Source organism: Pongo pygmaeus, chromosome 7 (genome assembly GCF_028885625.2).
Source record: "Pongo pygmaeus isolate AG05252 chromosome 7, NHGRI_mPonPyg2-v2.0_pri, whole genome shotgun sequence".
Lineage (NCBI taxonomy): Eukaryota > Metazoa > Chordata > Mammalia > Primates > Hominidae > Pongo > Pongo pygmaeus.
In genome coordinates this window covers 39,200,840-39,225,911 of record NC_072380.2, presented here as the reverse complement: position 1 = coordinate 39,225,911, position 25,072 = coordinate 39,200,840, and the positions used below count along the sequence as shown (strand labels likewise).

The 25,072-nt window shown below is 45.2% G+C and overlaps 1 protein-coding gene across 8 annotated transcripts in view; it reads right to left on the bottom strand.

Moving 5' to 3' along the window:
- Positions 1-25,072, bottom strand: part of PLEKHA2 (pleckstrin homology domain containing A2) — a 73,074-nt gene that overhangs the window by 8,763 nt on the left and 39,239 nt on the right. For 6 of the 8 annotated variants that reach the window (XM_054497737.2, XM_054497732.2, XM_054497733.2 and 3 more), the window contains 7 exons: positions 21,321-21,369; positions 18,960-19,057; positions 14,167-14,307; positions 12,854-13,000; positions 12,462-12,530; positions 11,798-11,868; positions 7,747-7,810 (listed from right to left, as the gene is read on the bottom strand). In XM_054497737.2, the coding sequence (XP_054353712.1) occupies positions 7,747-7,810; positions 11,798-11,868; positions 12,462-12,530; positions 12,854-13,000; positions 14,167-14,307; positions 18,960-19,057; positions 21,321-21,369 (639 nt within the window). Of the gene's footprint in view, positions 1-7,746; positions 7,811-11,797; positions 11,869-12,461; positions 12,531-12,853; positions 13,001-14,166; positions 14,308-18,959; positions 19,058-21,320; positions 21,370-22,318; positions 22,522-25,072 lie in introns of those variants that run through there. The other 2 variants (XM_054497738.2, XM_063668670.1) reach the window with 2 other exon arrangements.

Genomic DNA, 25,072 nt, shown 5'->3' with positions numbered 1-25,072 from the left:
CACTCAAGTACAAGAATCAAAATACCACTATTATTCTTGGATGACTACCTAATACAATTTGTTATTTTTTCCCCGTTTTCCTTTTTGCAAATAATAAGGGCTCATTAAAGACAATATAGAAAATAAATGTAGAAAAATAAAAAATTAAAATCGGCTGGATACTGTGGTTCAAGCCTGTAATCCCACAATGTTAGGAGGCTAAAGTTTAGAATGTGGGAAGATGGCTTAAGCCCAGGAGTTCGAGACCAGCATGAGCAACAGAGCAAGACCTCTTCTCCCTAACCTTTGCAAAAAAAAAAAAAAAAAGGAAATAACAAGAAAAAATAAAATAAAATCACTTTTAAGCCTCACAAAATTCTAAAATAACAATTGAGAGCAAATCCAGTCTTTCTGCTATTCATTTCTGTTTTCCAAAATACAAAGATACATTGTATCTTGATTTTTTTTTTCAGTTAATAATAGAAGGATTTTTCCATGTTACCAGACTTCTTTGTAAACATTTTCAGGGGATCCAAGTAGATATACTATGGTTCACTCATCTAGTCCTCTAAAACAGTAGTCGTCAACCTTTTCGGCATACGGATCGGTTTTGTGGAAGACAATTTTTCCATGAACTTGGAAGGGTAAAGGGAGAGGGATGACGGGTGGTTTCGGGATGAAACTGTTCCACCTCAGATCATCAGGCATTATATTCTCATAGGAAGCGCACAACCTAGATCCCTCACATGCACAGTTCACAATAGGGTTTGCAGTCCTATGAGAATTTAATGCCGCTGCTGATCCGACAGGAGGTGGAACTCAGGCGATAATGTTTGCTCTCCCACTGCTCACCTCCTCCTGTGCAGTCGGGTTCCTAACAGGCCATGGACCAGTACCAGTCCACAGCTCAGGGGTTGGGGATCCCTGCTCTGAAATATATTTTGAATATTCCCTATCCTCCTCATATGAATAACGCTGCTACTCACATCTTTGGGGATAAAGCTTTTTTCATATTTAGGAATATTTAGGAATCCTCAGCTCCCAAGGCAATTACTAAATTAAAGAATTCACACCCTTTTAAATCTCTTCTTACATCTGGCCAGAGAGATTTCTGGCCAATAATATAGATTTCATTTGCCAACATTTTTGTTACATGCACCCTTGCTAGAATTAAATATTATAATTTTTTAAATCTTTGCTAATATGATAGGTAAAATAATTAAATCTCTTTCTTAAAACATGTAGTAATTTAGTGAAGATGGAAACTGTTCACTAGTTATATTTCTTCCCTAATTCTCTAATTCCTTCTTAAGAACATTTTTCGGTCAGATAACCTAGATAGTAACTCAGCCATGAAGATAAATGCTACCCCCTAATAAATGTTTTTTTAAAATGCTGCTCAAAAAGAAAATCAGATATTGCAATTAATTCCATATGAGAAGAAACAATATTATTTTATTGAGATCACAATTACAATCTTTTATTTTTATTTTTTAATTTTTTTTTGGAGCAGGATATCCTGGCCTCAAGCAATCCTCCTGCCTCAGCCTCCCAAAGTGCTGGGATTACAGGCATGAGCCACCAGGCCTGGCCTATAATCTCTCCTAGTAGTTTTAAGAAGCGGGATTCATGAGAAACAAAAACTCAATGAAACTCCAAAATTGTATGCAAAAATTATGGTTATGTACATATCTATTTTTATGGAAAACCTGTGCTTAGCTTTCATCAAAATCGTAAAACCACATCACAAAGTAGCTTCATGAACCAGAGGTTTAAAAAAAAAAACGTAGCTGAAGTCTACCTACCCATGACGAATTACCATGAGACGAAAAACATACTTTAAACTCAGTAAAACAAAAGAGGAAGTGCCAAGGTCATAGCTTCATCTCTTCCTGGTGTGCTTATGTGTGTGCACCTGTTTCTGGTGCTTGGTTCAAAAGAAAAAGTAGGGTTTCTGTCCTTGAGGGCAGTTTTTGAGATGAGTAGGACAGACAGTATTAAAATGAATCGTTGCAGCCTGCAGTTTTATTGCAGTCCAGTGAGCTTCTATTGACTAACATAAGCCCAGCACTGTAATAGATACAATGGTTTGAAGCAATGAATTCTAGAGGCCATAAAGGCTTCCATATCTACTCTGGTTACTGCCATTGCCACTATCCAAAATTTTTAGGCAACTCCTCCTTCATTCTGTTCTCCACCTCTGCAGCCCTCCTTTCCCAAGAACTAATGCCATCTCTAGACACAGCCCTGCCACATATGATTGTGTAGATTGCACACTACATAGTTCTAGGTGACATCATTCACCCTATAGTCTAAATTAAACAGTAAGTATCCAAAGAGCTCTAATGCAACACTCTGCAACTCACTTGAGTCCACTTATTGCTACTCTTGTCCTGACATAGCACCCTAGTTCTAACAACTGGGCTTATGCCAAGCTAAGACCAGTTTGCACCACATTTCTCATTTCGAGTAACTAATTTCCCTCTTGATAAACTGCCTAATTCCCTTGACCTTCTATGAATGGGAAATGGGGAAATGGTGACCTCTGCTTGCCTGGTAGCTCAAGAATTGAAATGTGATTTTGAACTTTTGCCCAGAACTGAGAACTGTTTACCTGCTGACAAGCTTGCTGAAATCACTGGCCTTTCTACCTGCTTAGATACCTGGTTATTTCCAGATCTTGGATTTTTGGTCACCATGGTCCATTTGCCAAGACACCCGATTACCCCAAGTTGGTCTTCTGCAATAGAGTCAGACTTCCCTGGCTGTCTGTGACCACACCCTCTATATCATGGGTTCTGGACCAGGCTGCTCTTATTTTTTTCTTTTCTTTTGGTTTACTTTTGCTTGTTTTTAGAGACAGGGGTCTCACTGGGTTGCTCAGGCTGGTGTCGCACTCCTCGGCTCCAACAGTCCTTCCACTTTGGCCTCCCAAAGTGCTGGGATTAGAGGTGTGAGCCACTGCACCCAGCCTGGACCAGGCTGCTTGCAAACAACCCAAGTTGGCAAGTCTTGCTCCAGCACCTGGTGCTTCCCAGTTGGTTCCATAATTCACTGGATTTATTATGATCTTGCACAAATAATTTGCCTTCAAAGCCTTCTTTTTCCTGTGTGTAAACTGGAGATAATTTCAGAGACGGCTGAGATTTAACTGATAAACTTATACTACTTATAGTACTTATACTACCAAGTGATTAACTTACACTACCTGTAAGTTGTTTAGCACTATGCCTGGGACATCTAGGTGTCCAAAAAATGGTAGCTTTTTATTAACAGAAAAGACTACTACAGTGTGAAAAATCACAGCGTACAAATTATACATAAATATGACATCTGAGTTAAACAGTTAAACGACCAATACCTAAGTGGTTAGAATCTAACCCAAGTCTTTCTCTTCCGTCTAGGGAGTCTTCTCCACCATGATCTGCCCTGCTCTTTGGTCTAGCTCTCTTAGATACTCAAGATGAACGGTTCTTTCTGGCAGATTTACTGAGCATAACCTTGGGGAGCAGGTCAGAAGGACACTTTGGCATGGTGGGTAAAACTGCCAGCACCTTAGCACCAAGCTCTACCAGTAGTCATATTCTTTCACCTTTTGTGTAAAACACAATTTTTATTATTTATTTATTTAATTTTTTGAGACAGAGTCTCACTCTGTCTCCCAGGCTGGAGTGCAGTGGTGTGATCTCGGCTCACTGCAACCTCCGCCTCCTGGGTTCAAGCGATTCTCCTGCCTCAGCCTACCGAGTAGCTGGGATTACAGGTGCGTACCACCACACCCCGCTAATTTTTGTATTTTTAATAGAGACAGGGTTTCACTATGTTGGCCAGGCTGATCTCGAACTCCTGACCTCAGGTGATCCCCCACCTTGGCCTCCCAAAGTCCCAGGATTACAGGCGTGAGCCACCATGCCTGGCCTAAAACACAATTTTTACTTAGAACAAATGACTGACATACAAACTGTCAGTCAAACTTATTCCGAGTTAGGTATCTGGTAGATTTTTATCCCCAAAATGAGTAAGCTTTGAGCTTTCAAAGCAAAAACTAGAATTTCAAAAAAACTTCTGGCTACCTCCATGAGCTTAATAGTTTTCAACACTTAAAGACTGTTAATGATATTAGTGGTGATATCTTAATGATGTGATTTCGGAGAGTACATAATAAAATGCGTCAACATTTTGGATATCTGCATACCTCAGTGAGACCATTATTTTCCAAATGACCAATGCATACTGTTAAAAACCATGCATGGATAAAAAGTATCTATTCAAAGTGCAAAACTGACCAATGGATTTTAATGTAAGAGTATAAAAATTTCTTGATATGGTTTCAGATTGTACATTGCACCTAAACATTAAGAAATTAACATTTGTCAAGTTTTGGTATAGGATCAAAGAACATACACAATTATCTAAAAAGGCTATTAAAATATTCCTTTTTTCCAAATACACATCTGTGTGAGGCAAGATTTTCTCCATATTCTTCAATCAAAACAACATATGGCCACAGATAGAATGCAGAAGCAGATAGGAGAATCCTGTTGTCTTCTATTATGCCAGCCATTAAAGATAGATGTGCAAAACTGTAAAAACAATACTATTCTTGCTATTTTTTAGAAATATGGTTTTTTCACAAAATCTGTTTTATTAACTTATAATAAGTTTATGATTGCTCTTTTTTTTTTTTTGAGACAGGGTCTTTGAAGGGTCTTGATTTGTCACCCAGGCCGGAGTGCAGTGGCGAGATCATAGCTCACTGCACCTTCAAACTCCAGGGCTCGAACTATCCTCCTGCCTCAGCCTCCCAAGTAGCCGGGACGACAGGTGCATCCCATGGTGCCCAGCTTTATAGTTGCTATTTTTAATGAATTGATAAATATTTTAAATGATTTTTAATCTATACTCTTCTCTTTCCACTGTTTTTGAGTTAGGTGCTGTAAACAGATTTGTCCTCCCTCTCGTTTATTTATTCAGTATGACGCTAGTGTTCTCTTATCCCAGAAATGTGGGAAGCAGAAGGCAATGGAAGATGGGGTGATTAGAATCTTCTGGTAAATGTGCATACACTCATGTAGATTATCTTTGGAACATTTTTTGGTTGGGTTTCGTGTTTCCCAAATTGCTGTCTTCAGTCCAAAGCTCTCTCCTGAACTCAACCAGCACACTCACTTAACAAATATTTATTTAGTGTCAGCAACATGCCAAACAGTGTGTATCCAGTGGTCTTCATAGCACATCTCCTTGGATGTCTAGCAGGCACTGTGAACTCTGAACCACCCATGCTAACCTTGTGTTTCCTCTCAACAGCTCTTCCTCCCATGCTCCTATCACAATGACTGGTGCCATGAGCCACCCTGAGGCTCGAGCCAAACATCCGGGCATACCTGTCCTCTCTCCCTTCATCCGACCGACTCTCAAGTCCTGGAAAATATACCTTTTTAATATCTCTCAAATTTTCCACTTTTCTCCATCTACCCTCATTCAGGCTTCCTTTATCCCTCACTAAATTATTAACAACAGCCTTCAAACTGTTCTCTCTCATCCTATCTTAGCCTTTTCTCCTCTGTCCCCCACACTGCACAGGGCTGGGCAGTCCTTGACAGTATGTCATTAAAAGGGCTGAGGTTGAAGATCATCATCTCCATTTCACAGATGAGAAAACAGGCTCTGGAAGTTAAATAACTTGCCCAAGTGGTATTTTTTAATGGCAAGGCGGATCAGATCAAGCCCTTTGTTTAACCTCTAAGGGCATTAATTCTAAGGATAAAATACGAGCTCTTCAATAAGGCATATGAGGGTCCTCCGTGCCTAACTGTCCAGCCTCCTTTTGGCCCTATGCTCCTTTTATTACCAGGCTTTAAAAAAAATACCTCCTATTTCCTTTGCCTGGGCCACTTTTTCCCCCAACAGACTGAGCTTAGCTGTATCTTTCTTCAGGAACCCTCCCCTGACTCCCTAAGACTGCGTGAGGCACCTTGCTTATGGTTCACGTTTCAGTCTAATGGCAGTAGCACTTTTCACACCATTTTTTTTATTTTTGTATTCCCCTACCTGCTTCAGGGAGGACCTGTAATACATTTCGATTACTGTCACATTCTGCATTTCCTGCTGGGATCACCTGACCTCCTAAATTTTTTTCTCAATTTGCATACATTAGGTCAACTCTTTGTGCTGTCAAGTTCTTCATCACACGCCCACCATCACAGTGTCATACAGAATTGTTTCACTGTCTGCAAACTCCCCTGTGCTCCATCTCCCCCAACACTTCCTCCCCTGCGCCATGCCACAGTTTAACTGCCTATGGACTTGACGAGCTCTCTCTCTCTTGGGTTCAGGATCTGTTCTGTTTAACCTGTTGTCCCCAGCCTGAGACAAAATGCCCAGCACTCTGAGGATACTCTACAAATATCTGTTGAATGCAAGAACTACAAACTTGTAGTGCACCTACAGGTTAAACTTTGTCCCTAAGTGGCAGTGGTGCTGGTGAATTAGTAGCTCTGATGCCCATGGCATCCCTTTCCACAGCTCCAGTTCACTCCCAAGCCCCCACTCCGCTGTCTCTTCCTGGATGGTATGTGCTTGTCCAAATGGATATAGCCCCAAGATGACTAAGTTACTCAAACACCTGCCAGGCTCGGCGGAAGGAGTCATGACAGGACTCTTCCCCTTGGGGAAGGGAGGCTGCTTAACAGGGAGCGACACTCGCAGCCCAGAAGAAAGGGCGGCGGGAGCTTGAAAAGCTTTAGTTGGGAAACCCCACCTTTAAACCAACCTGCTTACTTGTCAGTTTTTATTTCTGCTTTTTTTTTTTTCCTTGTTTTTTTCTTTGAGACAAAGTCTCGCTCTGTCACCCAGGCTGGAGTGCAGTGGTATGATCTCAGCTCACTGCAACCTCTGCCTCCCGGGTTCAAGCAATTCTCCTGCCTCAGTCTCCCAAGCAGCTGGGATTACAAATGCCACCACATCCAGCTAATTTTTTTGTATTTTTATAAAGACGGGGTGTCACCATGTTGACCAGGCTGGTCTCAAACTCCTGACCTCAAGTGATCCGCCCACCTCGGCCTCCCAAAGTGCTGGGATTCCAGGCGTGAGCCACCGTGCCCGGCCAAGTGTCAGTTTTAATACTAAAAGTATTAAAAGCATCACCACGAGGCTGCAAATCAAGGCACTCTCTGTGTACTGCTAGGCAGGCTGGGTTAGGACTTGGCCCTGAAAGTCTAGTCCCTGCTTGGAAATCTGCCTTTCTAGTTCCTATGACTTTAGAAGGAGTTGGGAGAACTCCAGAGCTGTGGGTGGAGGGGAGAAGCTCCTGATAAGTGAACCATCAGAGCCTGAACAATGGCTTCCTCTGTGCAGCTGGGCTCTGCACCTGGTGCCTGCACAGGGCCCTCTGTGCTTTTGTCCTTCCGCACACAGTGATGTCCACACACAGACGAGACTTATAAATACCCTCCAAAGGAGAAGTGAAATCATTGACCAGTTCTCCTTTTCTCTGCTTAGCTGGAGCCCAGCAGCTGAGAGCAACTGGTATGCACTCACATTCCTCAGTAGAGCGGCTCAACCTGCTTTCATTATTTTATGGTTGGGAAGCTTTTGGCAAACATCCTGTTTAGGATGAAATGGGACTCAGACTGACTCTCAGGGGCTAAATTTACTGCCTAGAAACTTCAAGCAAATGAAAAGAGAAAGCAAAGGAAAGGACACGGCCTATGAGGGCACCATTCACAGAAACAGAATGCCGGAGTCTTCTGGAAGGGAGCATTTTACCTGTACGTAGAAGGTCCTGGAGCTTGTTATTATTTCAAACAGGTTGTCCCTCATTAAGAGATCACTAGACAGAGAAAGAGAAAGAATGTTATGGCGTGCTGACATACACAGAGAGGACTCAGTATGTCCTAAGTTAAGACCCCAGTGCCCTCTACCATAAAAAAGGAAGATGGGTGGGGGGTGGTTCCAAGCCACCCCCCCCTTCCTTCAGCTCCTGCCTTGAAAAACACTCCAGGGGTTTCCTCTAGCTTCATTTCCTAGAGGGTCTCAGGAGGCTTTGCCATCCAGATGGACCCTCCCCAGGCCCCTCTCCCACCAGCAGTTCTAACAAGCTCCTTTCCCTCCAAAACCTCCCGCCTAATATCCAACCCCACCACCACCATCTCCTACAGTTTCCTTCCTTCCTGCCTCCCTCCTTCCCTCTAAGGTGTATGAGGTGCTTTGTGGGAAGCACCGTTTCGGGTGCTTTTTTGCAGATTATTTCATCTAATCTTCACAACAGCCCCGGGGGGCACTTAAGACTTCCCCCATTTTACAGATGAGGAACCCAGACCCACACTCAGAGTCAGAGCTTAAATGACTTCTCCAAGTTGCTGGAGATTTGGAACCTAGGTCTGACTCCAGAGTCTCTGCTTTATTTATTTATTTTTTTTTGAGGCAGGGTCTCGCTCTGTTGCCCAGGCTGGAGTACAGTGGTGCAATCATGGCTCACTGTGGCTACAGGCACATGCCACCACTCCTGGCTAATTTTTGTATTTGTCATAGAGACAGGGTGTTTCCATATTGCTCAGGCTGGTCTTGAACCCCTGAGCTCAAGCAATCTGCCTGCCTCAGCTTCCCAAAGTCCTGGGATTACAGGCATGAGCCACTGAACCCAGTGAGCCTATGCTTTTAATTACTCCACTGCCATTGGCCTCTCCTAAGGGAGCCAACTCTCCACTCCCTAAACAGTCTCCTCCACCCATGCAGCAGCCCCATCAACCTCACTCAGCTCCTGCTCCTTGCCTCACTGTGCGGGGCCCAGGAGACAAAGAGCTAAAGAGGAGGAAAGCAAGGGGAGAGGAGATGACTTCAGGGCACTCCTTTAGGGGACACTGCTGGGTGTGGGTTTTGGAAAAGAAATCCTGACTTCTGCAAGGAAGAGGGCAGGGAGTAGATGATGCTCAGTGACAAACCTCAAAGCAGCCCAAGTTATTTCCCGGTGTTAAATGCCTGCCGCGTATATCCCCAGCCACTGCGGGGAATACATAAGGAGTAAAAGATCTAATTCCTACCCAGTGAAAGAACATAAGGGCCAGGCGCAGTGGCTTACGCCTGTAATCCCAGCACTTTGGGAGGCCAAGGCAGGCAAATCACTTGAATTCTAGGCCAGCCTGGACAACATGGTGAACCTTGTCTCTATAAAAAAAAATACAAAACTGAGTCAGGTGTGGTGGCACACATTTATAGTCCCAGCTACTCGGGAGGCTGAGATGGGAGGATCACCTGAGCCTGGGAGGCAGAGGCTGCAGTGAACTGAGATTGCACTCCAGCCTGGGGGACAGAGCAAGACTCTATCTCAACAACAAATAAAAAGAACATAAGGAAGCAAAACTGTACCATCAGATGTTAGATTGTGTGTTATATGCCAAGAGTTGGAAAGGACTGATCACATGTGGGGTTGGCTTCATGAATGAGAAAGCCTGCAAGAAAATGGCAGGACCTCGGCCAGTGCCACAGGTACCCAGGCAAAGGAGTGCATGAGACCAGAGATCCATGAGCAAGAACAACAGGATAGGGGCCAGATAGACCTGGGGTGAATCCTGACTACATGTAGGGAAGAGATGTTTGAGAATGTTGTAAAAACTTGGGGAGCCTTTGTGACCCCAAGTATAAAACAGAGATAAATAAGAGGACCCCCTTGATCGGGCTGGTCACTACAAAGACCAGTTAGTTATAAGGTACAAAAGGCATCCAGCATAATGTATGTCACAGAATAGTCACTTGAAGCACATTTCACCAACTATGATTACTTTCTGAGTTTCTGAATAAAAAATGCCTCTTTCTGGCTAAAATGTCTTAACCTTTCAAATTCTACTCATGCATAGCCAGTGAAGTCACATAAACAACTACTGAGGAGGTGAAAGAAAAGCAGATGGGAAATCCCCACTCCTTTCACATCTACTTCTCAGGGTGGGAAGGGCGGGAGGGGGGTGAGGGATAAAAGACTATGCATTTGGGCACCGTGGACACTGCTGCAGATGGGTGCACCACGATCTCAGAAATCACCACTGAAGAACTTTTCCATGCAACCAAACACCACCTGTTCCCCCAAAACGATAGAAATTTTAAAAAATGTAAAAATTTATTTATTTATTTATTTGAGACAGAGTTTCACTCTTGTTGCCCAGGCTGGAGTGCAGTGGCGCGATCTTGGCTTACTGCAACCTCCGCCTCCCGGCTTCAAGCGATTCTCCTGCCTCAGTCTCCCGAGTAGCGGGGATTACAGGCACCCATCAGCACACCCGGCTAATTTTTTGTATTTTTAGTAGAGAAGGGGTTCCGCTATGTTGGCCAGGATGGTCTGGAACTCCTGGCCTCAGGTGATCCGCCCGCCTCGGCCTCCCAAAGTGCTGGGATTGGATTACAGGTGTGAGACATCACGCCTGGCCTAAAAAGATATATATATTTTTTAAAACTGCACCAGGCTACATGGTGCCTTTCAACTCAATTCAATTCACTTGAACAAATATTCATTGATTATCAAGATGTCCTAAATCCCTGGACTGGGTTCCAGGGAGGCCAAGCAGTCTAACAGGCGTAGAAGCTGCAGAGCCCTAAGGACCTTCCTTCCCTGCTAGTCCCTGACTCCTTTAACTCAGTTTAGTGTGACTCTGGCAGAGTTAGAGAGTTAGGGAAAGTTCAAGGCATTCTTAGGATTTAACCGTAAGTTCCTTATGGTTCTCTAAGCTTCCCCCATGTGCCCAGGTGGTCTCACATCTGCAAGGGCCCTCCAGAGTCAGGTACAATCAAGGATCTCATCATGCCCAATCTTTCCTCTGCCTACTTCTAGAGCCACACTTCTGGAATTTCCATCTATAGCTACTTTCGTGAATTATAAATAGTCACTGGGAACCTCCCCAGTCTTCTGTACTCTGCAACTGCCATTTGCAAGACTGAGGAGAGTGCTTCTGTCTCTGCCTCCTTGGGTCACACAGCATGTTGTTTTCATGCAAGACTGTTTGTGCCTTCATGGGAAAAGAGTTGGCCTGCTGTGAACAGCTTTCCTGATGATATCTGAGGGTTCTGCTTGCACAAGCCATGAGACAGAGGGACACAAACACCCAGTCTCTAAAGACTGCAGATTGGTGGCCAGAAAAAGGGTTTTTGGATGCCCCAATACCCTTAGGGTCTCTAAAAGTTTAGTTCTATAGGCATCTGTATTTGGTGTTGGACCTAGGAGATCCCTTGCCAGGTCCCAAACTCATCCTACGCAAAGTGGCACTTGGAAGGTAACTGTTTCCTGGTGGACAGAGGAATCCCTTTGAAATACCTGTTCTTCCTTCCCAGTGGGAGTAACACAGAGATGCTATGAATCACCTTGCGTTAATGGGACATCAGGGTCAAAAGGAGGCAAAAAGGAATAAGAAGGTCAGAGAAGAGGCACTAGTACAGTGATCTGACCAGAAGCACTGAGTTGAATGACCTAGAGGCATGGTCTCTCCTCTGAGCCTGTGTTCTGCTAGGGATTGAGCATCTAATCCTAATGCCTGAGAAGCTTCGGAGCCCCACTCTTTGTTTCTATATCCTTTCTTTTTGCCCACCAGAAACTATTACGGAGGCCTATCTGCTTAGGAGCCAGAGTAAGGTATGGGAAGAGGGCAAGTGTGCCCAGGGCAGTCTCCTCCCTGTGTTAGCTTGGATGCAGTGAGTCAGCCACAAGGTGTTAGTCTCCTGTGCCTGGCTCTTGGAAGAAGATGACTCTTGCATAGAGTCTCTGAAGGGTAGTAAAGGGAGATTTAAGAGGACAAATGGAGGTTTGGATCAGAAGAGAAAAAGCAGACACAATTACCCAGACTTGACCAGACATTCATGGGTCTTGAGAACATCCTTAAGAAATATAGTGCGCAGTGGTTCTCGGTCCTGGTGGAAGGAACAGAAAGACAGGTAAGTGAGGCTGTCTGTGTCATCTCACGACCTAGACCAGCTGACCAATACCCCTTTCTCAGAGATGGTTGGCTGAAATCAGGTTGACAAATAACCTGGTCTCAAAATAATCAGCAAGAGAAAAAAAAATCTGGCTGGACAGAGTGGCTCATGCCTGTAATACCAGGACTTTGGAAGGCCAAGGCTGGAGGACTGCTTGAGGCCAGGAGTTCAAGACCAGCCTGGGCAACATAGTGAAACCCTGTCTCTACAAAAAATCCACCACTGTGCTCCAGCCGGGGTGACAGGAGACAGAGAAAGACCCTGTCTCCAAAAACAAGAAAAAAGACAAAAAAATCTAAGAAGATACTGTGTAGCTGTGACTCTGACCACACAGCAGCTCACTGCAGAGAGGACACTTTACTGTCACTGTAAAGATGTGTGCACAGAATGGATGGAGATAAGACAGAGGCGCCTTTGAAGTCTTTGTGTGCCCACATCTCCACTCATGCATGCTCTCCTGTGGGTGTGCCTCTGTGCACCTCTTAGTTTCCATGACCTCTCAGAAGGGCAGCAAAGCTACTACAAACCTGCTCACACTTGAAGTAGCAGATGGTAAAGTCATCAAGTGCAAAGAAGCGACGTTTCCAGCTCTTCCGCTGTAATAAAAAAATAAAAGGCAGAACATTAGCGAGAGGTGCCCAGCATTGTGGAGGGTGTACTCATGCTAAGCTCCCAGGGACCCAGCCCCATGGAAGTCCGGCTCCCACATTCAGCAGGGGCAAGGGCTTCTTCATATCAGGGGCGACACCTCTGACAGGTGGGGGCCAATGGTCAGTCCCAAAATCTCACCCTCAAAGGTGGAGGCTCCATGGAAGACTGAGGCACCTCCTGTCAATCCCCTCTCACCTCTGCTATGTCTACAGCCACTGGCTCTGAGAAGTCACCAGAACCCCAGTTCAGCCCCTGTGCTGACACTCACCACATTCCCTTGCTTCACGCAGTAACCACTCTTAATGAGGGGAGGCCCGGTGGAAGCACGGCAGCCTGATGTGGGGATGTAACTCTGAGACCTTCGAAGGATGGTGTGGGACCCAGGCTCACTCCCTTCCTGCGCATCCCCACCGTTCTGCAAGGAAACAGTGTCAGGATCAGCGCCTCCCTCCCTTTATGCAGCCACAGCCCCACCTACCTCCCTCTGCCTGAATCTCTGGCCTCTTTGCCCTAAGTCAAAGAAGAAATAAATGGTGGGCACAGTGGCTCACGCCTGTAATCCCAGCACTTTGGGAGGCCAAGACAGGAGGATCGCTTGAGCCCAGGAGTTCTAGACCAGACTGGGCAACACAGTGAGACCCAGACTTCACAAAAAAATTAAAAATTGTTTAAAAATTTTTGTTTAATTTTGATTTTAAAATTTAAAAATTAAAAAAAAAGAATTACCCAGGCGTGTAGTCCCAGCTACTCAGGAAGCAGAGGTGGGAGGATGTAGACTCAGGAGTCTACGCTGAAGCGAGCCATGATTGCACCACCGCACTTCAGTCTGGGCAACAGAGCGAGACCCTGTCTCTAAAAAAATTAAATAACAACAGGGCAAAACCCCATCTCCAACAAAAAATACAAAAAAGATTAGCCAGGCGTGGTGACACATGCCTGTGGTCCCAGATGAGGTGGGAGGATCACTTGAGCCTGGGAAGGCTGAGGTAGGAGGATTGCATGAGCCTAGGAGGCGGAGGCTGCACTGAGCTGTGATTATGTGTATCTGCACTTCAGGCTGGGTGACAGAGGGACACCCCATCTCAAAAAAAAAAAAAAAAAAAAAACTTAAATATAAATAATTAAAACAGGAAAATAAACCTTTCCTTTGCTCTGTCATGCACTCTACTGGGTACTTTCACAGAACCAGCATCAGGGAGGTTGGGCCAACCCAGGAGAAAGGGAAGGATAGAGAATGTGAACCGGGAGGGACACCAGGCTGGTTTCCAGCCTTGTTTGCCGTCCTCTGTCCCATTTCCTATGGGTTTCACAAACTCTCATCTTCTGCGTCTCCTGCGTCCAGCACAGAACTGCACAGGCCACACGGCTTCAAGATGCAGCGGCCTCCACTTCCACACTGCTGTCACTAACACCCATGAATGGGGATGTAACGTGCTGCACTTCCCTGATGGCTCCGCTGGCACCAGCTGCCCCCAACTCCCACCCTCCTCTTCCCCAGTACAGTGCTCCGAGCACATCATGGGCACACCATGGACACTTCTACACCCCCACTCCCCCCGCAGCCCCAGTCAGGCCCCTCACCTGGCTGATGGGTGTGTGGACCACCACCCCTCCAATGATCTCCGTCTTATAGGCCACCTGTGGCTTCTTCTCCAGGGCTGGAGGAGCTGCTAAGCTCTTGAGAACTTCAGTGGTCATGGGTAGGCCCCCACCTTTGGGAACCTAGGGAGAGCGGCAGCAACAGTCAATGGGGAACAGAACGTTTAGGAAACACGGGGAGCCCAAAACAGAATGGGGCTGCTGTGAGAAAAGCTAATGTGCCAAATTCAGTCAGACTTGCGTGTCCTCCCCAGGCCTTCCACAGTCCAAATCTGAATATGAGCGTCTCAGCCAGCAACACCCTCCCCCTACACAGATACGAACTGACTCCAGGAATTTCTTGAGCGCCTACATATGAGCCAGCCCTTCCCTGGCTAGAAACCAAAGATAAAGTGTCAAGCAAAACACACGTGGGTCCCCACTTTCACGGCACTTACATGCTAGTAGGGGGAATGAGAAAAAAATACGTAAAACAGAGTAATTACAAACGGTGGTGAGTGGCACAAAGAAGATCAAGGGAGCTGAGGCAGCACACAGCAGGGGACCTGCTGGAAACGGAGTAGGCAGGGAGGTCTCCAGAGGAGAAGGCAGGGAGACACTCAAATGGCAACCTGGAGGGTAAGCAGGAGACAGGGGCCAGGTCCAGGGCCTCACACCTGTAACCCCAGCACTTTGGGAGGCCAAGGCAGGAGGGTCACTTGAGCTCAGGAGTTCAAGACCAGCCTGGGGAACATAGTGAGATCCCGTCTTTATTAAAAATGAAAAAAAAAATTAGCCAGGTGTGGTAGCACATAGCTGCTCAACAGGCCAAGGTAGGAGAATCTCTTGAGCCCAGGAGTTGGAGGCTGAAGTGAGCTATAATCACACCACTGTACTCCAGGCTAGGCAACAGAAACCCTGTCTCGAAAAAAATAAAAAATAAAAAACTAAATAAAAGGAACCAGGAACATGAAGCTGGGAGAAGGCATTCTGGGCAGATGGAATAGGTAAAAATGCGTGCATGCCTTTGTAGAGACAGAACAAGGGGTCCATGAAGTCTGGAGCCAGAAGACGTGTGGTATAACCCTTCGTCTCTCAACGAACCACCTGAGCGACTTTGGCAACCATCAAACCTCTCTAGGCCTAAACCGTCTCGTGCATAAAATGAAAAGAGGAATAATACTTATCATAACCATTGTTGTGGTTATCAAATGATAGAGTATATTAAATGCTTTAGAAACACAACTAAAAAGAAAAACATATTACAAAATATTTTAATTAAGGCTTCCCAGGTGGTACTAATAATTATACACAGAGCCCTTTTGGAAGAATGAGCTAGCTTTGCTCTTCCTTGACAGAGCTGTGGTACCACAGCTGATCAAATCATCATAAAATTTTCATTGTTAGTTGGAAATCACAGGCCAGAAGTTGCAAATTGGTGGCCCACCCACTGACTTTGCCCAGACAATGTTTTGTTAGTCACATGCAGTGTTTTTTAAAATCTGCGTGTAAGTTTTGGGATATTTCACAGAAAAATCCAGATTTTCAGCTATGCAGCAGTTCCCTTTTAGATAGAAAATACATTCTGTGTTTGCACAGTCCCTACCATTCTCCCCAGCAGAACGGGAGAGGCCAGGGGTCAAATGTCACTTATCCTCATTCTTGTTGCCATGTTTCTTTCTCCTTGTCCACTTCACTCATTTATACTAGAGTCTGAAATGCTGAGGAAATCTTTCTTTTGGTTAGAAAGAAAAAAAAAAAAAAAAAAGAGGTCCAGAACAGTTGAGTCATTTACCCAAAGCCAGGATTAACAGCTGAATGTCGGCCAGGTGCGGTGGCTCATGCCTATATTCCCAGCACTTTGAGAGGCCGAGGCGGGTGGATCACCTGAGGTTGGGAGTTCGAGACTAGCCTGACCAACATAGTGAAATTCCGTCTCTACTAAAAATACAAAAATTAGCTGGGTGTAGTGGCGGGCGCCTGTAACCCCAGCTACTCAGGAGGCTGAGGCAGGAGAATCACTTGAACCCAGGAAGCAGAGGTTGCAGTGAGCTGAGATCGCACCGTTGCACTCCAGCCTGGGCTACAGAGTGAGACTCCGTTTCAAAACAGAAACAAAAAAACAGCTGAATGTCTACTAAACTCTGACTTCCCACCAGTGCCCCAGCATCACAATGCCCCACCTTCGGGAGAATGCAACACCCTACGTCTATCTGCCGGGACGTCACTGGGACTTTGAGAGAAAAGCTAAGGTCCTCTCCCACTTCTACAGCTTTCAGAGTCAGAAAGACCTAAGGATCCAGAGCTCAGAGCTATATGAGAGCCCTGTCATTTGGTGTCTGTTCAAAACAATAAGAGCACCCTGATTATGCTGGGCCCCCACAAAGATGACGAGACCTTCTCTTCCTGAACTGCACACTCAGTTTACATAGACAAGGATGTCCTCTGCCCCCTCCCTACCCCTCCAAATCAGGCCAGAAATTCCGCCTTCTATTTTCCTTCTGGCTGAGAGATACCAGCAGTTACAGTTTCTTTGGGCCTCCACTCAGTGCCAGGCAATGCACTGATAAGCTCTTTGCTGCATTATCACTAATCTTATCAACCAGGCATGATTTTCTCCACTTTATAGATGAGGTCAACTCAAGCTCATTAAAATTAAGTGATTTGGCTTTAGGACTGCCTGACTCCTTGTTGCTACATGTCACGACCTACCTAAGCTACTCTTTCTCACTTTCTGTGAGTTCTGTTATTACGTAACCACTTTTTAGGGATGTTGATTTTTAGTTGATATTTAGTGATTAAAATCACCATGGAACTGCAGAAAATTCCCCTAAATGACCCAGATGAATTCCTGAAACCCAGCAAAGAAGGAGGGAAGTAACTTTTTTTTTTTTTTTTTTTTTGAGATGGAGTCTCGCTCTGTCGCCCAGGCTGGAGTGCAGTGGCGCAATCTCGGTTCACTGCAACCTCCACCTCCTGGGTTCAAGTGATTCTCCTGCCTCAGCCTCCCAAGTAGCTGGGATTACAGGTGCATGCCAACATGCCCGGCTAGTTTTTATATTTTTAGTAGAGACGGGGTTTCACCATGTTAGCCAGGCTGGTCTCGAACTCCTGACCTCGTGATCTGCCCACCTCGGCCTCCCAAAGTGCTGGGATTACAGGCGTGAGCCACCGCGCCTGGCTAGAAAGTCTTTTTAGAGTTCCCAGTGGCCAGAAAAGGAGGCACAGAAGCTTGATTGCTATGTTTCCTCTCAAAATCCCGAAGAACACTGTCAGCACTTATGCTCCGGTGTCATGCACTGCTTCAGATCAACATGCAGAGCCTTTCCAAAGCTGCTTACACTACCTGAGACTTCTTTAAGAGATGGGGTTTCACTCTGTTGCCTAGGCTGAAGTACAGTGGTGCGATCATAACTCCCTGCAGCCTCAAACTTCTGGGCTCAAGTGATCCTCCTGCCTCAGCCTCCTGAGTAGCTGGGAATACAGGTGTAAGCCACCAGGACTCACTAATTTTTTTATTTTTTTTATTTTTTATTTTTTTTGAGGTGGAGTTTCACTCTTGTCGCCCAGGCTGGAATGCAATGGCACGATCTCGGCTCACTGCAACCTCTGCCTCCCAGGTTCAAGTGATTCTTCTGCCTCAGCCTCCTGAGTAGCTGGGACTACAGGTGTGTGCCACCACACCCGGCTAATTTTGTATTTTTAGTAGAGACGGGGTTTCACCATGTTGGCCAGGCTGGTCTCGAATTCCTGGCCTCAGGTGATCCACACACCTTGGCCTCCCAAAGTGCTGGAATTACAAGCGTGAGCCACTGCACCCAGCCATCCATCCTCTCTCTTTTCATCACTCTCTCTTTTCACGGGTTTACCAACGTGTATCAGAATAAGAAGCTAATCAGCAAAACTGCTTATAGGAGACTCAATTACACTCAGGTTGGGTCTAGCAACACGAATACTAGATACGTGTACAAATTTCTTCTATACAGTTGTTCACAGGAACCCTGAGAAATCTGGGAGGATAATTTGCCACAGCATGTAATAGTCACTATTGGAAGCCCCTCAAACATAAGCATTTCTGACTGTATGAAACAGAAACAAACTTTTCAGCATACAAGCCATGATCTATATAAGCCAGGAGTCTGCCTGTCTTATTGATTTAAAGTCTAGTTTTTCCCAAAACATATAGTTTTCCCTCTCCATCCTTCCTACCCTTCTTCTTTTCTTTTTCTATATTTCTAAGGAAAAAGAAAGGAATTCTTCATTAGCCAACTCAAGGAAAAAGAGCACGCTCATAGGACAGTCCATGAACTAGCTCTGTGATGCTTTTAAACAGAAGGCTTTTCCAGGACAGGGAGGCGGATGGCTGGGACTGACCCTGTAGGCAGCCTCTGAAAGTAAGAAGAGTATCCCCCAAGCTGGGAAAAAGTTCTGACTTCCCTCCCCATATGCTTTTCCCCTTACTTGACTTTTCACATTCAGCAATCCATTTTCCAATCCTACCACATTCTGAATCAGCATCCCAGAATCACCCGAAACATGACTGATCGGGAGCCCTCCCAGGAAGCACAAAGGGAACGCTCCATGAACTTCCCCTTGAACTTGATTCAAACTCAGACTCTCAGTTCAACTTGTGTTTGGTCAGCCAAGGAACAAGGAGAGGTGGGAGAGAACCGGGTACAGACTGGGCTCCTGGGAAAGTCCCCGCTGCCATCTCAGTTTTCCCCAACCCCAACAAGGCCATAGCCTGGGAAGAGGCACTTTTACTACCCCCAGAAAACAGAAGAAACCAAACTTACGGTGATCTTGCTGGCTTGGTTCAGGGCTTCAACCCAGTCCTTCATATCTTTCTGATCATTGGCTTGAAGGAAATATCTCTGAGATAGGGCATTGATAACTACAAAAGCCACAGAAAAGAAGGGAAGACATTCCCAGGTCAGAATACAAGCAACACAACAAGTCTCCACAAAGCTAAGGTGTTTGAGGGAGTGAGATGAGTGAACTCCACAAAGCAGAACAAGAAATCTCCCATGATGCTAAGTCATTTGCCTGGATATTTAGGAAGCCCCATGCCACACCTGCTCACTCTCTTTCCCACCTTTAAAAACATCCCACTGGCCACAGGAACAACACCTGACCATGTTAACAGCAGCCTCAGTGTGCTGTTCTGCAGTGATGAGGCTGCTGGTCTGCCGTCAACAAGACACAACTGTGAACCGCATTCTGGCAGTGCTAATACATTTACTGTCATCATGGTATATACAGAATTTTGGACCCATGCTTGGTCTCCTCTGGCACAACTGGTCTGGACTGGGAGAGTTGTCTGTGGTTAGGAAATAGAACAAAGCTTTCCTGAGATCAAATCTGTGACCTTGGCCTCACTCTCAACCTGTTCTTTCCTCTGAGCATTCCATTAGGTCAACAATTTACTTCCAGGTTCACTATTATTACATATATATTTTTTGAGATCTGATAACTACAAAATGTGAGAGTCATTTCTGAGCTTAGCTATGAAATTTTCAAGAAATAGAATGAGTGTACCAAAGAAGTCTGAACGAATCTGAAGTGGGGAGACAGAATCGCTCAAGGGAATACTTTATTCTCTTAGCATAAGCTTGAACTGTAGGAGGTGAGTCTCATGGGGTAGATGCAGAATTCATCCGTTCATTCACTCATTTGACAAATATTTACTGAGCACCTACTATGCACTAGGAAACATCTTTAAGTGCTGAGGATACCACGGTGACAAGGCAGAGGAATACCCCTGCCTTTGTGAAGCTTACATTCAGAACCACCCCAGATAGGCAACAGAAACTATTTGTTAGCATTTGCTCATAGCACTTAGCACAGTTGTGAGAACATAGTAGGAGCCAAGTAACTATTTATTTGATGATGGATTCACTGAATTCACTGACCACTTCCTGACTTGAGGCACCCATGCACGGTGACTCTGCTTCCTACACCATCCCCCAACATGTCACTCTTCGGGCAACTAAGACCCTCAACAGAATTCTCCTTCCTTTGTCTTATCCCCTTCCTGGCACTGCCATCTGCCTCTCCTCTGAGTCCTCCATCTTTTCTGAGCACACCATTTCTCAGCTCTAAAATAAGGTTCACAGAAACTTCTAGTGGACATTTTGCACCTGCCTTGTGGCATCAAGAAAACTGAAATGCATATGGACAATTATTAAAAGAAAAAAAATGTTCGAGATGATGGACATTGATACGGTTTGGATCTCTGTCCCAACCCAAATCTCATGTTCAATTGTAATCCTCGATGCTGGAGGTGGGGCCTGGTGGGAGGTGATTGGATCATGATGGGTTGTGGGGGCGGTTTCTCATGGTTTAACACCATCCCCTGTGCTGTCATGTCATAATAGTGAGTTCTTGTGAAATTTGATTATTTAAATGTGCGTAGCACCTCCCCACTCTCTTTCTTGCTTCTCCTCTGGCCCTATAGAGCCTGCAGAACACTGAGCCAATTAAACCTCTTTTTTTTTTTGAGGTGGAGTAGAGTGCAATGGCATGAAATCAGCTCACTGCAACCTCCGCCTCCAAGGTTCAAGAGATTCTCCCGCCTTAGCCTCCCGAGTAGCTGGAATTACAGGCACCCGCCACCATGCCCAGCTAATTTTTTTGTATTTTTAGTAGAGACAGGATTTCACTATGTTGGCCAGGCTGGTCTCAAACTCCTGATCTCAGGTGATCTGCCCGCCTGGGCCTCCCAACGTGCTGGGATTATAGGTGTGAGCCACCAGGCCTGGCCAAACCTCTTCTCTTTTTAAATTACCCAGTCTCAGGTATTTCTTTACAGCAGTTCAAGAACAGACTAATACAGATATGCTAATTACTCTATATATTATATACCCCATGAATATATACAATTATTATTTGTCAATTTAAAAAATAAAACTAAAACCAAAAAAAAAGAAAGAAAACAGAAATGTTACTAGGGTCTGAACCTCTGTCCTTATGTTATTAACAACCTTTGCAGCAAGACCAGGGAAAACAATATCACTTGACACCCAGGACCGTCACTGTGATTTAAGTCACTCATACGCACAGGGTATAGTCACATGTGATCACAGGACCGTCTCCATGCAAAAGAGGAAGTTGCCATATCAATATTACATGAGTCCCTCTCCTGGCTCAGTACTTACCAAAGCAAAATGGAGTTTTTGGTTTCTGTTTTGGGGTAGCTATGCTCACCTAAATCAAATAAGAAATAAAAGAAACATGAATATGTGTCTTACAATGTTGAAGATTTCTTATTGTGAAATTTCTTATACATAAAGAGTATATTAAACATATGTCCACATTTTTAAAAAATAATAATTAAATGAAAACCCTGTACTCATCATCCAGATTAAGAAACAGACATTATCAGTCCTATTTCTTAGAAGCCCTGTGTGCCCCTCCCTGATAGAATCCCCACCGTCAGAGATAACCATTATCTTGAGGTCTGTTCAACTTTACAAAAAGACTTTTCTTTATTATTTATTTATTTATTTAGAGATAGGGTCTCACTCTGTCACCCAGGCTGGAGTACAGTGGTGCAGTCATAGCTCACTGCAGCCTCCAACTCCTGGGCTCAAGTGATCCTCCAGCCTCCACCTCCTGGCTAATTTTTTTTTTAAATGCCCCTACGCCTGGCTAATTTTTTTAAAAAAAGAAAAATATTTGCAGAAACAGGGTCTTGCTATGTTGCCCAGGCTGGTCTCAAACTCCTGGGCTCAAGCAATCCTCCCACCTCAGCCTCCCAAAGTGTTAGGATTACAGGCATGAGCCACTGCGCCCAGCTCGAAAAGACTTTTAAAAGCCACTAAGTCCTGACGAAAACCTATCCTGGCCTCATTCACACTAGCAAGATTCCCCTCCTCCCCTCCTCTTTCAACCGCCAACCCTCTCCCTAAATCGTTCTCCAAGCTGAAGGCAATATTGCTACAAATGCATGGATTCCAATCAGAACGCTCAGAGAGATGAAGCAGCAGACTGCTCACTGCCCTCAGACACACGGAACAATTGGCTTTACATCTGCCCTGATGGCCTAACCACGAAAATAAGCACCTTCCAGGTGCCCAGAGAGGGGCTGATGGAATCGGAGAACATGCCTATACATCTCAGGGAAGGGCAAGAAACAGAGGAGGTATTTCTACACCTCCTGTTGCTGTATTTCATCTTGCTCTGGCAATCCTACCCCTGGCATGTACACTCCTGAGTATCTGCATATGTGAACTCACATCATTCAGACTCAAACAAAAGAAAAAAGAAAGCAATTCATATTCCACCACACGCCCACAAAGATTAGGGACAATCCTTGATGGAGGCTGAGCCTCCCTGGAGCGAGCCTCCACCACTGGGCCTCTAAAGAGACAGTCACCTTCCCATGGGTCCTAGGCCGGGGACTATTCACATGATGTCACAGTCCTCCCCTGGATACCATTCTCTGCATCCCTCTCCAGCCAAGGGTATTCTTCGACATGTCCTCGCCTAGGGGATCCAGGAGTGGTTCCCACTTTATTTGTTTGTGGGTGTTTTTTGGGTTTTCTTTCTTTGAAACAGGAGGCTGGAGGATCACTTGAGCCCAGCATGAGACCCTATCTCATTCCGTCACCCAGGCTGGAGTGCAGTGGCACAATCACAGCTCACTGCAGCCTCGACTTCTCAGACTGAAGTGATCCTTCCACCTCACCCTCCTGAGTAGCTAGACTACAGGCGTGTGCCACCACACCCAGCTAATTTTTCTATTTTTTTTAGAGATGGGGTCTCGCTATGTTGTCAAGGCTGGTCTCAACCTCCTGAGCTCAAGTGATCCTCCTGCCTCAGCCTCACAAAGTGCTGGGATTATAGGCATGAGCCACCGCAACCAGTTGGCTCCCACTTTAATGGGCAGCATATCAGAAGCCAGGTGCTAAAGAAAAAGTCCTGAATTGAAATTAAAGTATCTTCCTGGCTGACAGCAGTTAGGGTCTAACAGTGACTGACTCACCAGTCTGTCTAGGTTCTTACTCTCGGCTCTAAGTTCTTGCTATACACCTGCCCAGATTCCTTAACCAAAATTAATATTGCCCCAAATAAATGGGAACTGAGGTGGCACCTTATAAAAGATCAAAAGAAGGTCAGGCAGTCAGATACAGAGAGTCTCAAATGACAGGTGTCCCAACTGAATGACCTCCATTTCCTGTTCTATCAAATAAGGGATCATAATATTGTGTTCTCATAGGGTTATCATGAGGGTTAAATATGATAGTGCAGGTAAGACAGTCATTCCTCCACACAGAATCTGCTCAGCCCAGGAGGGATTATTTATAGCTTTTGATACCTCATTTCCTTTAAAGCCTCACTCCACACATCAGCAAAGGCAGTGTCCCACCTGGAACTACGGGCAAAACGCTGAGTGTCCATGAGTTTCTCTGGGCCTGCAAAACTGTATGAAACCTGAAAAAATTGCCTGGCCTCCTACATACAAAGTGAAGATGCTGTATCTAGTGTTAATAAATATTTAATTAAATGCCTACATAACATTATATCAACCTCCCTGATAAGTATTTAAATGCGTACAAGATGTTACATCAAGTAAACATCATTAATTTTTCAATGAAACATTAAAAAATTTTTCATTTGAAAATAACTGGTACCGGGCCGGGCACAGTGGCTCACGCCTGTAATCCCAGTACTCTGGGAGGCCACAGCTGGTGGATCACTTGAGGTCAGGAGTTCGAGACCAGCCTGACTAACATGGTGAAACCCTGTCTCTACTAAAAATACAAAATTAGCCGGGTGTGGTGGCACATGCCTGTAATCCCAGCTACTTGGAAAGGTGAGGCAGGAGAATCGCTTGAACCCGGGAGGTGGAGGTTGCAGTGAGCTGAGATCCCACCATTGCACTCCAGGCTTGGTAACAGAGTGAGACTCTGTCTTTAAAAAAAAAAAAAAAAAAAGATACCTTAGATTTTCTTAGCTCACGGAATCCTTTTGTGTGTGTGCAAGATGATTGCCCAGCAATTAGAGCCATTTACAAATTGGATGAGTTACTCAGAGCCAAATCATTCCAAAAGTAAAATGATTAAAATCCTCTCAAATATATATATATATATATAGAATAGCCAATTATATTTAATAAGGGATGTATACTTTGAGATGTGAGGTAGAAGCCATAGAGCCTAAGAAAAACCTAAAAAAATGAAGATTTGAACAAAGGTAAACCCACTTATCCCAAGTTCGGACACAGAGGATCCAAATTCAGTTGTGTGTCAACTTACAGGTAAGAGGACGCTGGTGTCTCCATAACACAGAAGTCCAGGCCCCTAGGCATCTTGCTTCCTGGGTTTCTGACCCCCCCCCCGCCCCATTCAATCTGGACCACAGCATAGGCTTCTGTCCTGCTTACACCTGAGTGTTAATCTGTCAGTCACTCATTTTCTTGCTTTGGCCCTCAGCGTCCACATTCCTGCAGTCCTCTGGTCCGTAACTCCTGGTTGTTCTGCCCCTGATCTCTGCATAATCCTGACCACAGCAGAACTTTGTTTGTCCATCCCAGCCCTCAGAACCTACCGATCTCATGCCTCCCCTTCTACTTCTAGCTTTATTTATTTATTTATTTATCTGAGACAGAGTCTTGCTCTGTCACCCAGGCTGGAGTGTAATGGCGCAATCTCGGCTCACTACAACCTCCGCCCCCCAGGTTCAAGCGATTCTCCTGCCTCAGCCTCCGAAGTAGCTGGGATTACAGGCACGCACCACCACACCTGGCTAATGTTTTATATTTTTAGTAGAGATGGGGTTTTGCCATGTTGGCCAGGCTGGTCTGGAACTCCCGACCTTAGGTGATCCACCCACCTCAGTCTCCCAAAGTGCTGGGATTACAGGTGTGAGCCACCACGCCTGGCCCTTTTTTTTTTTTTTTTTTTTT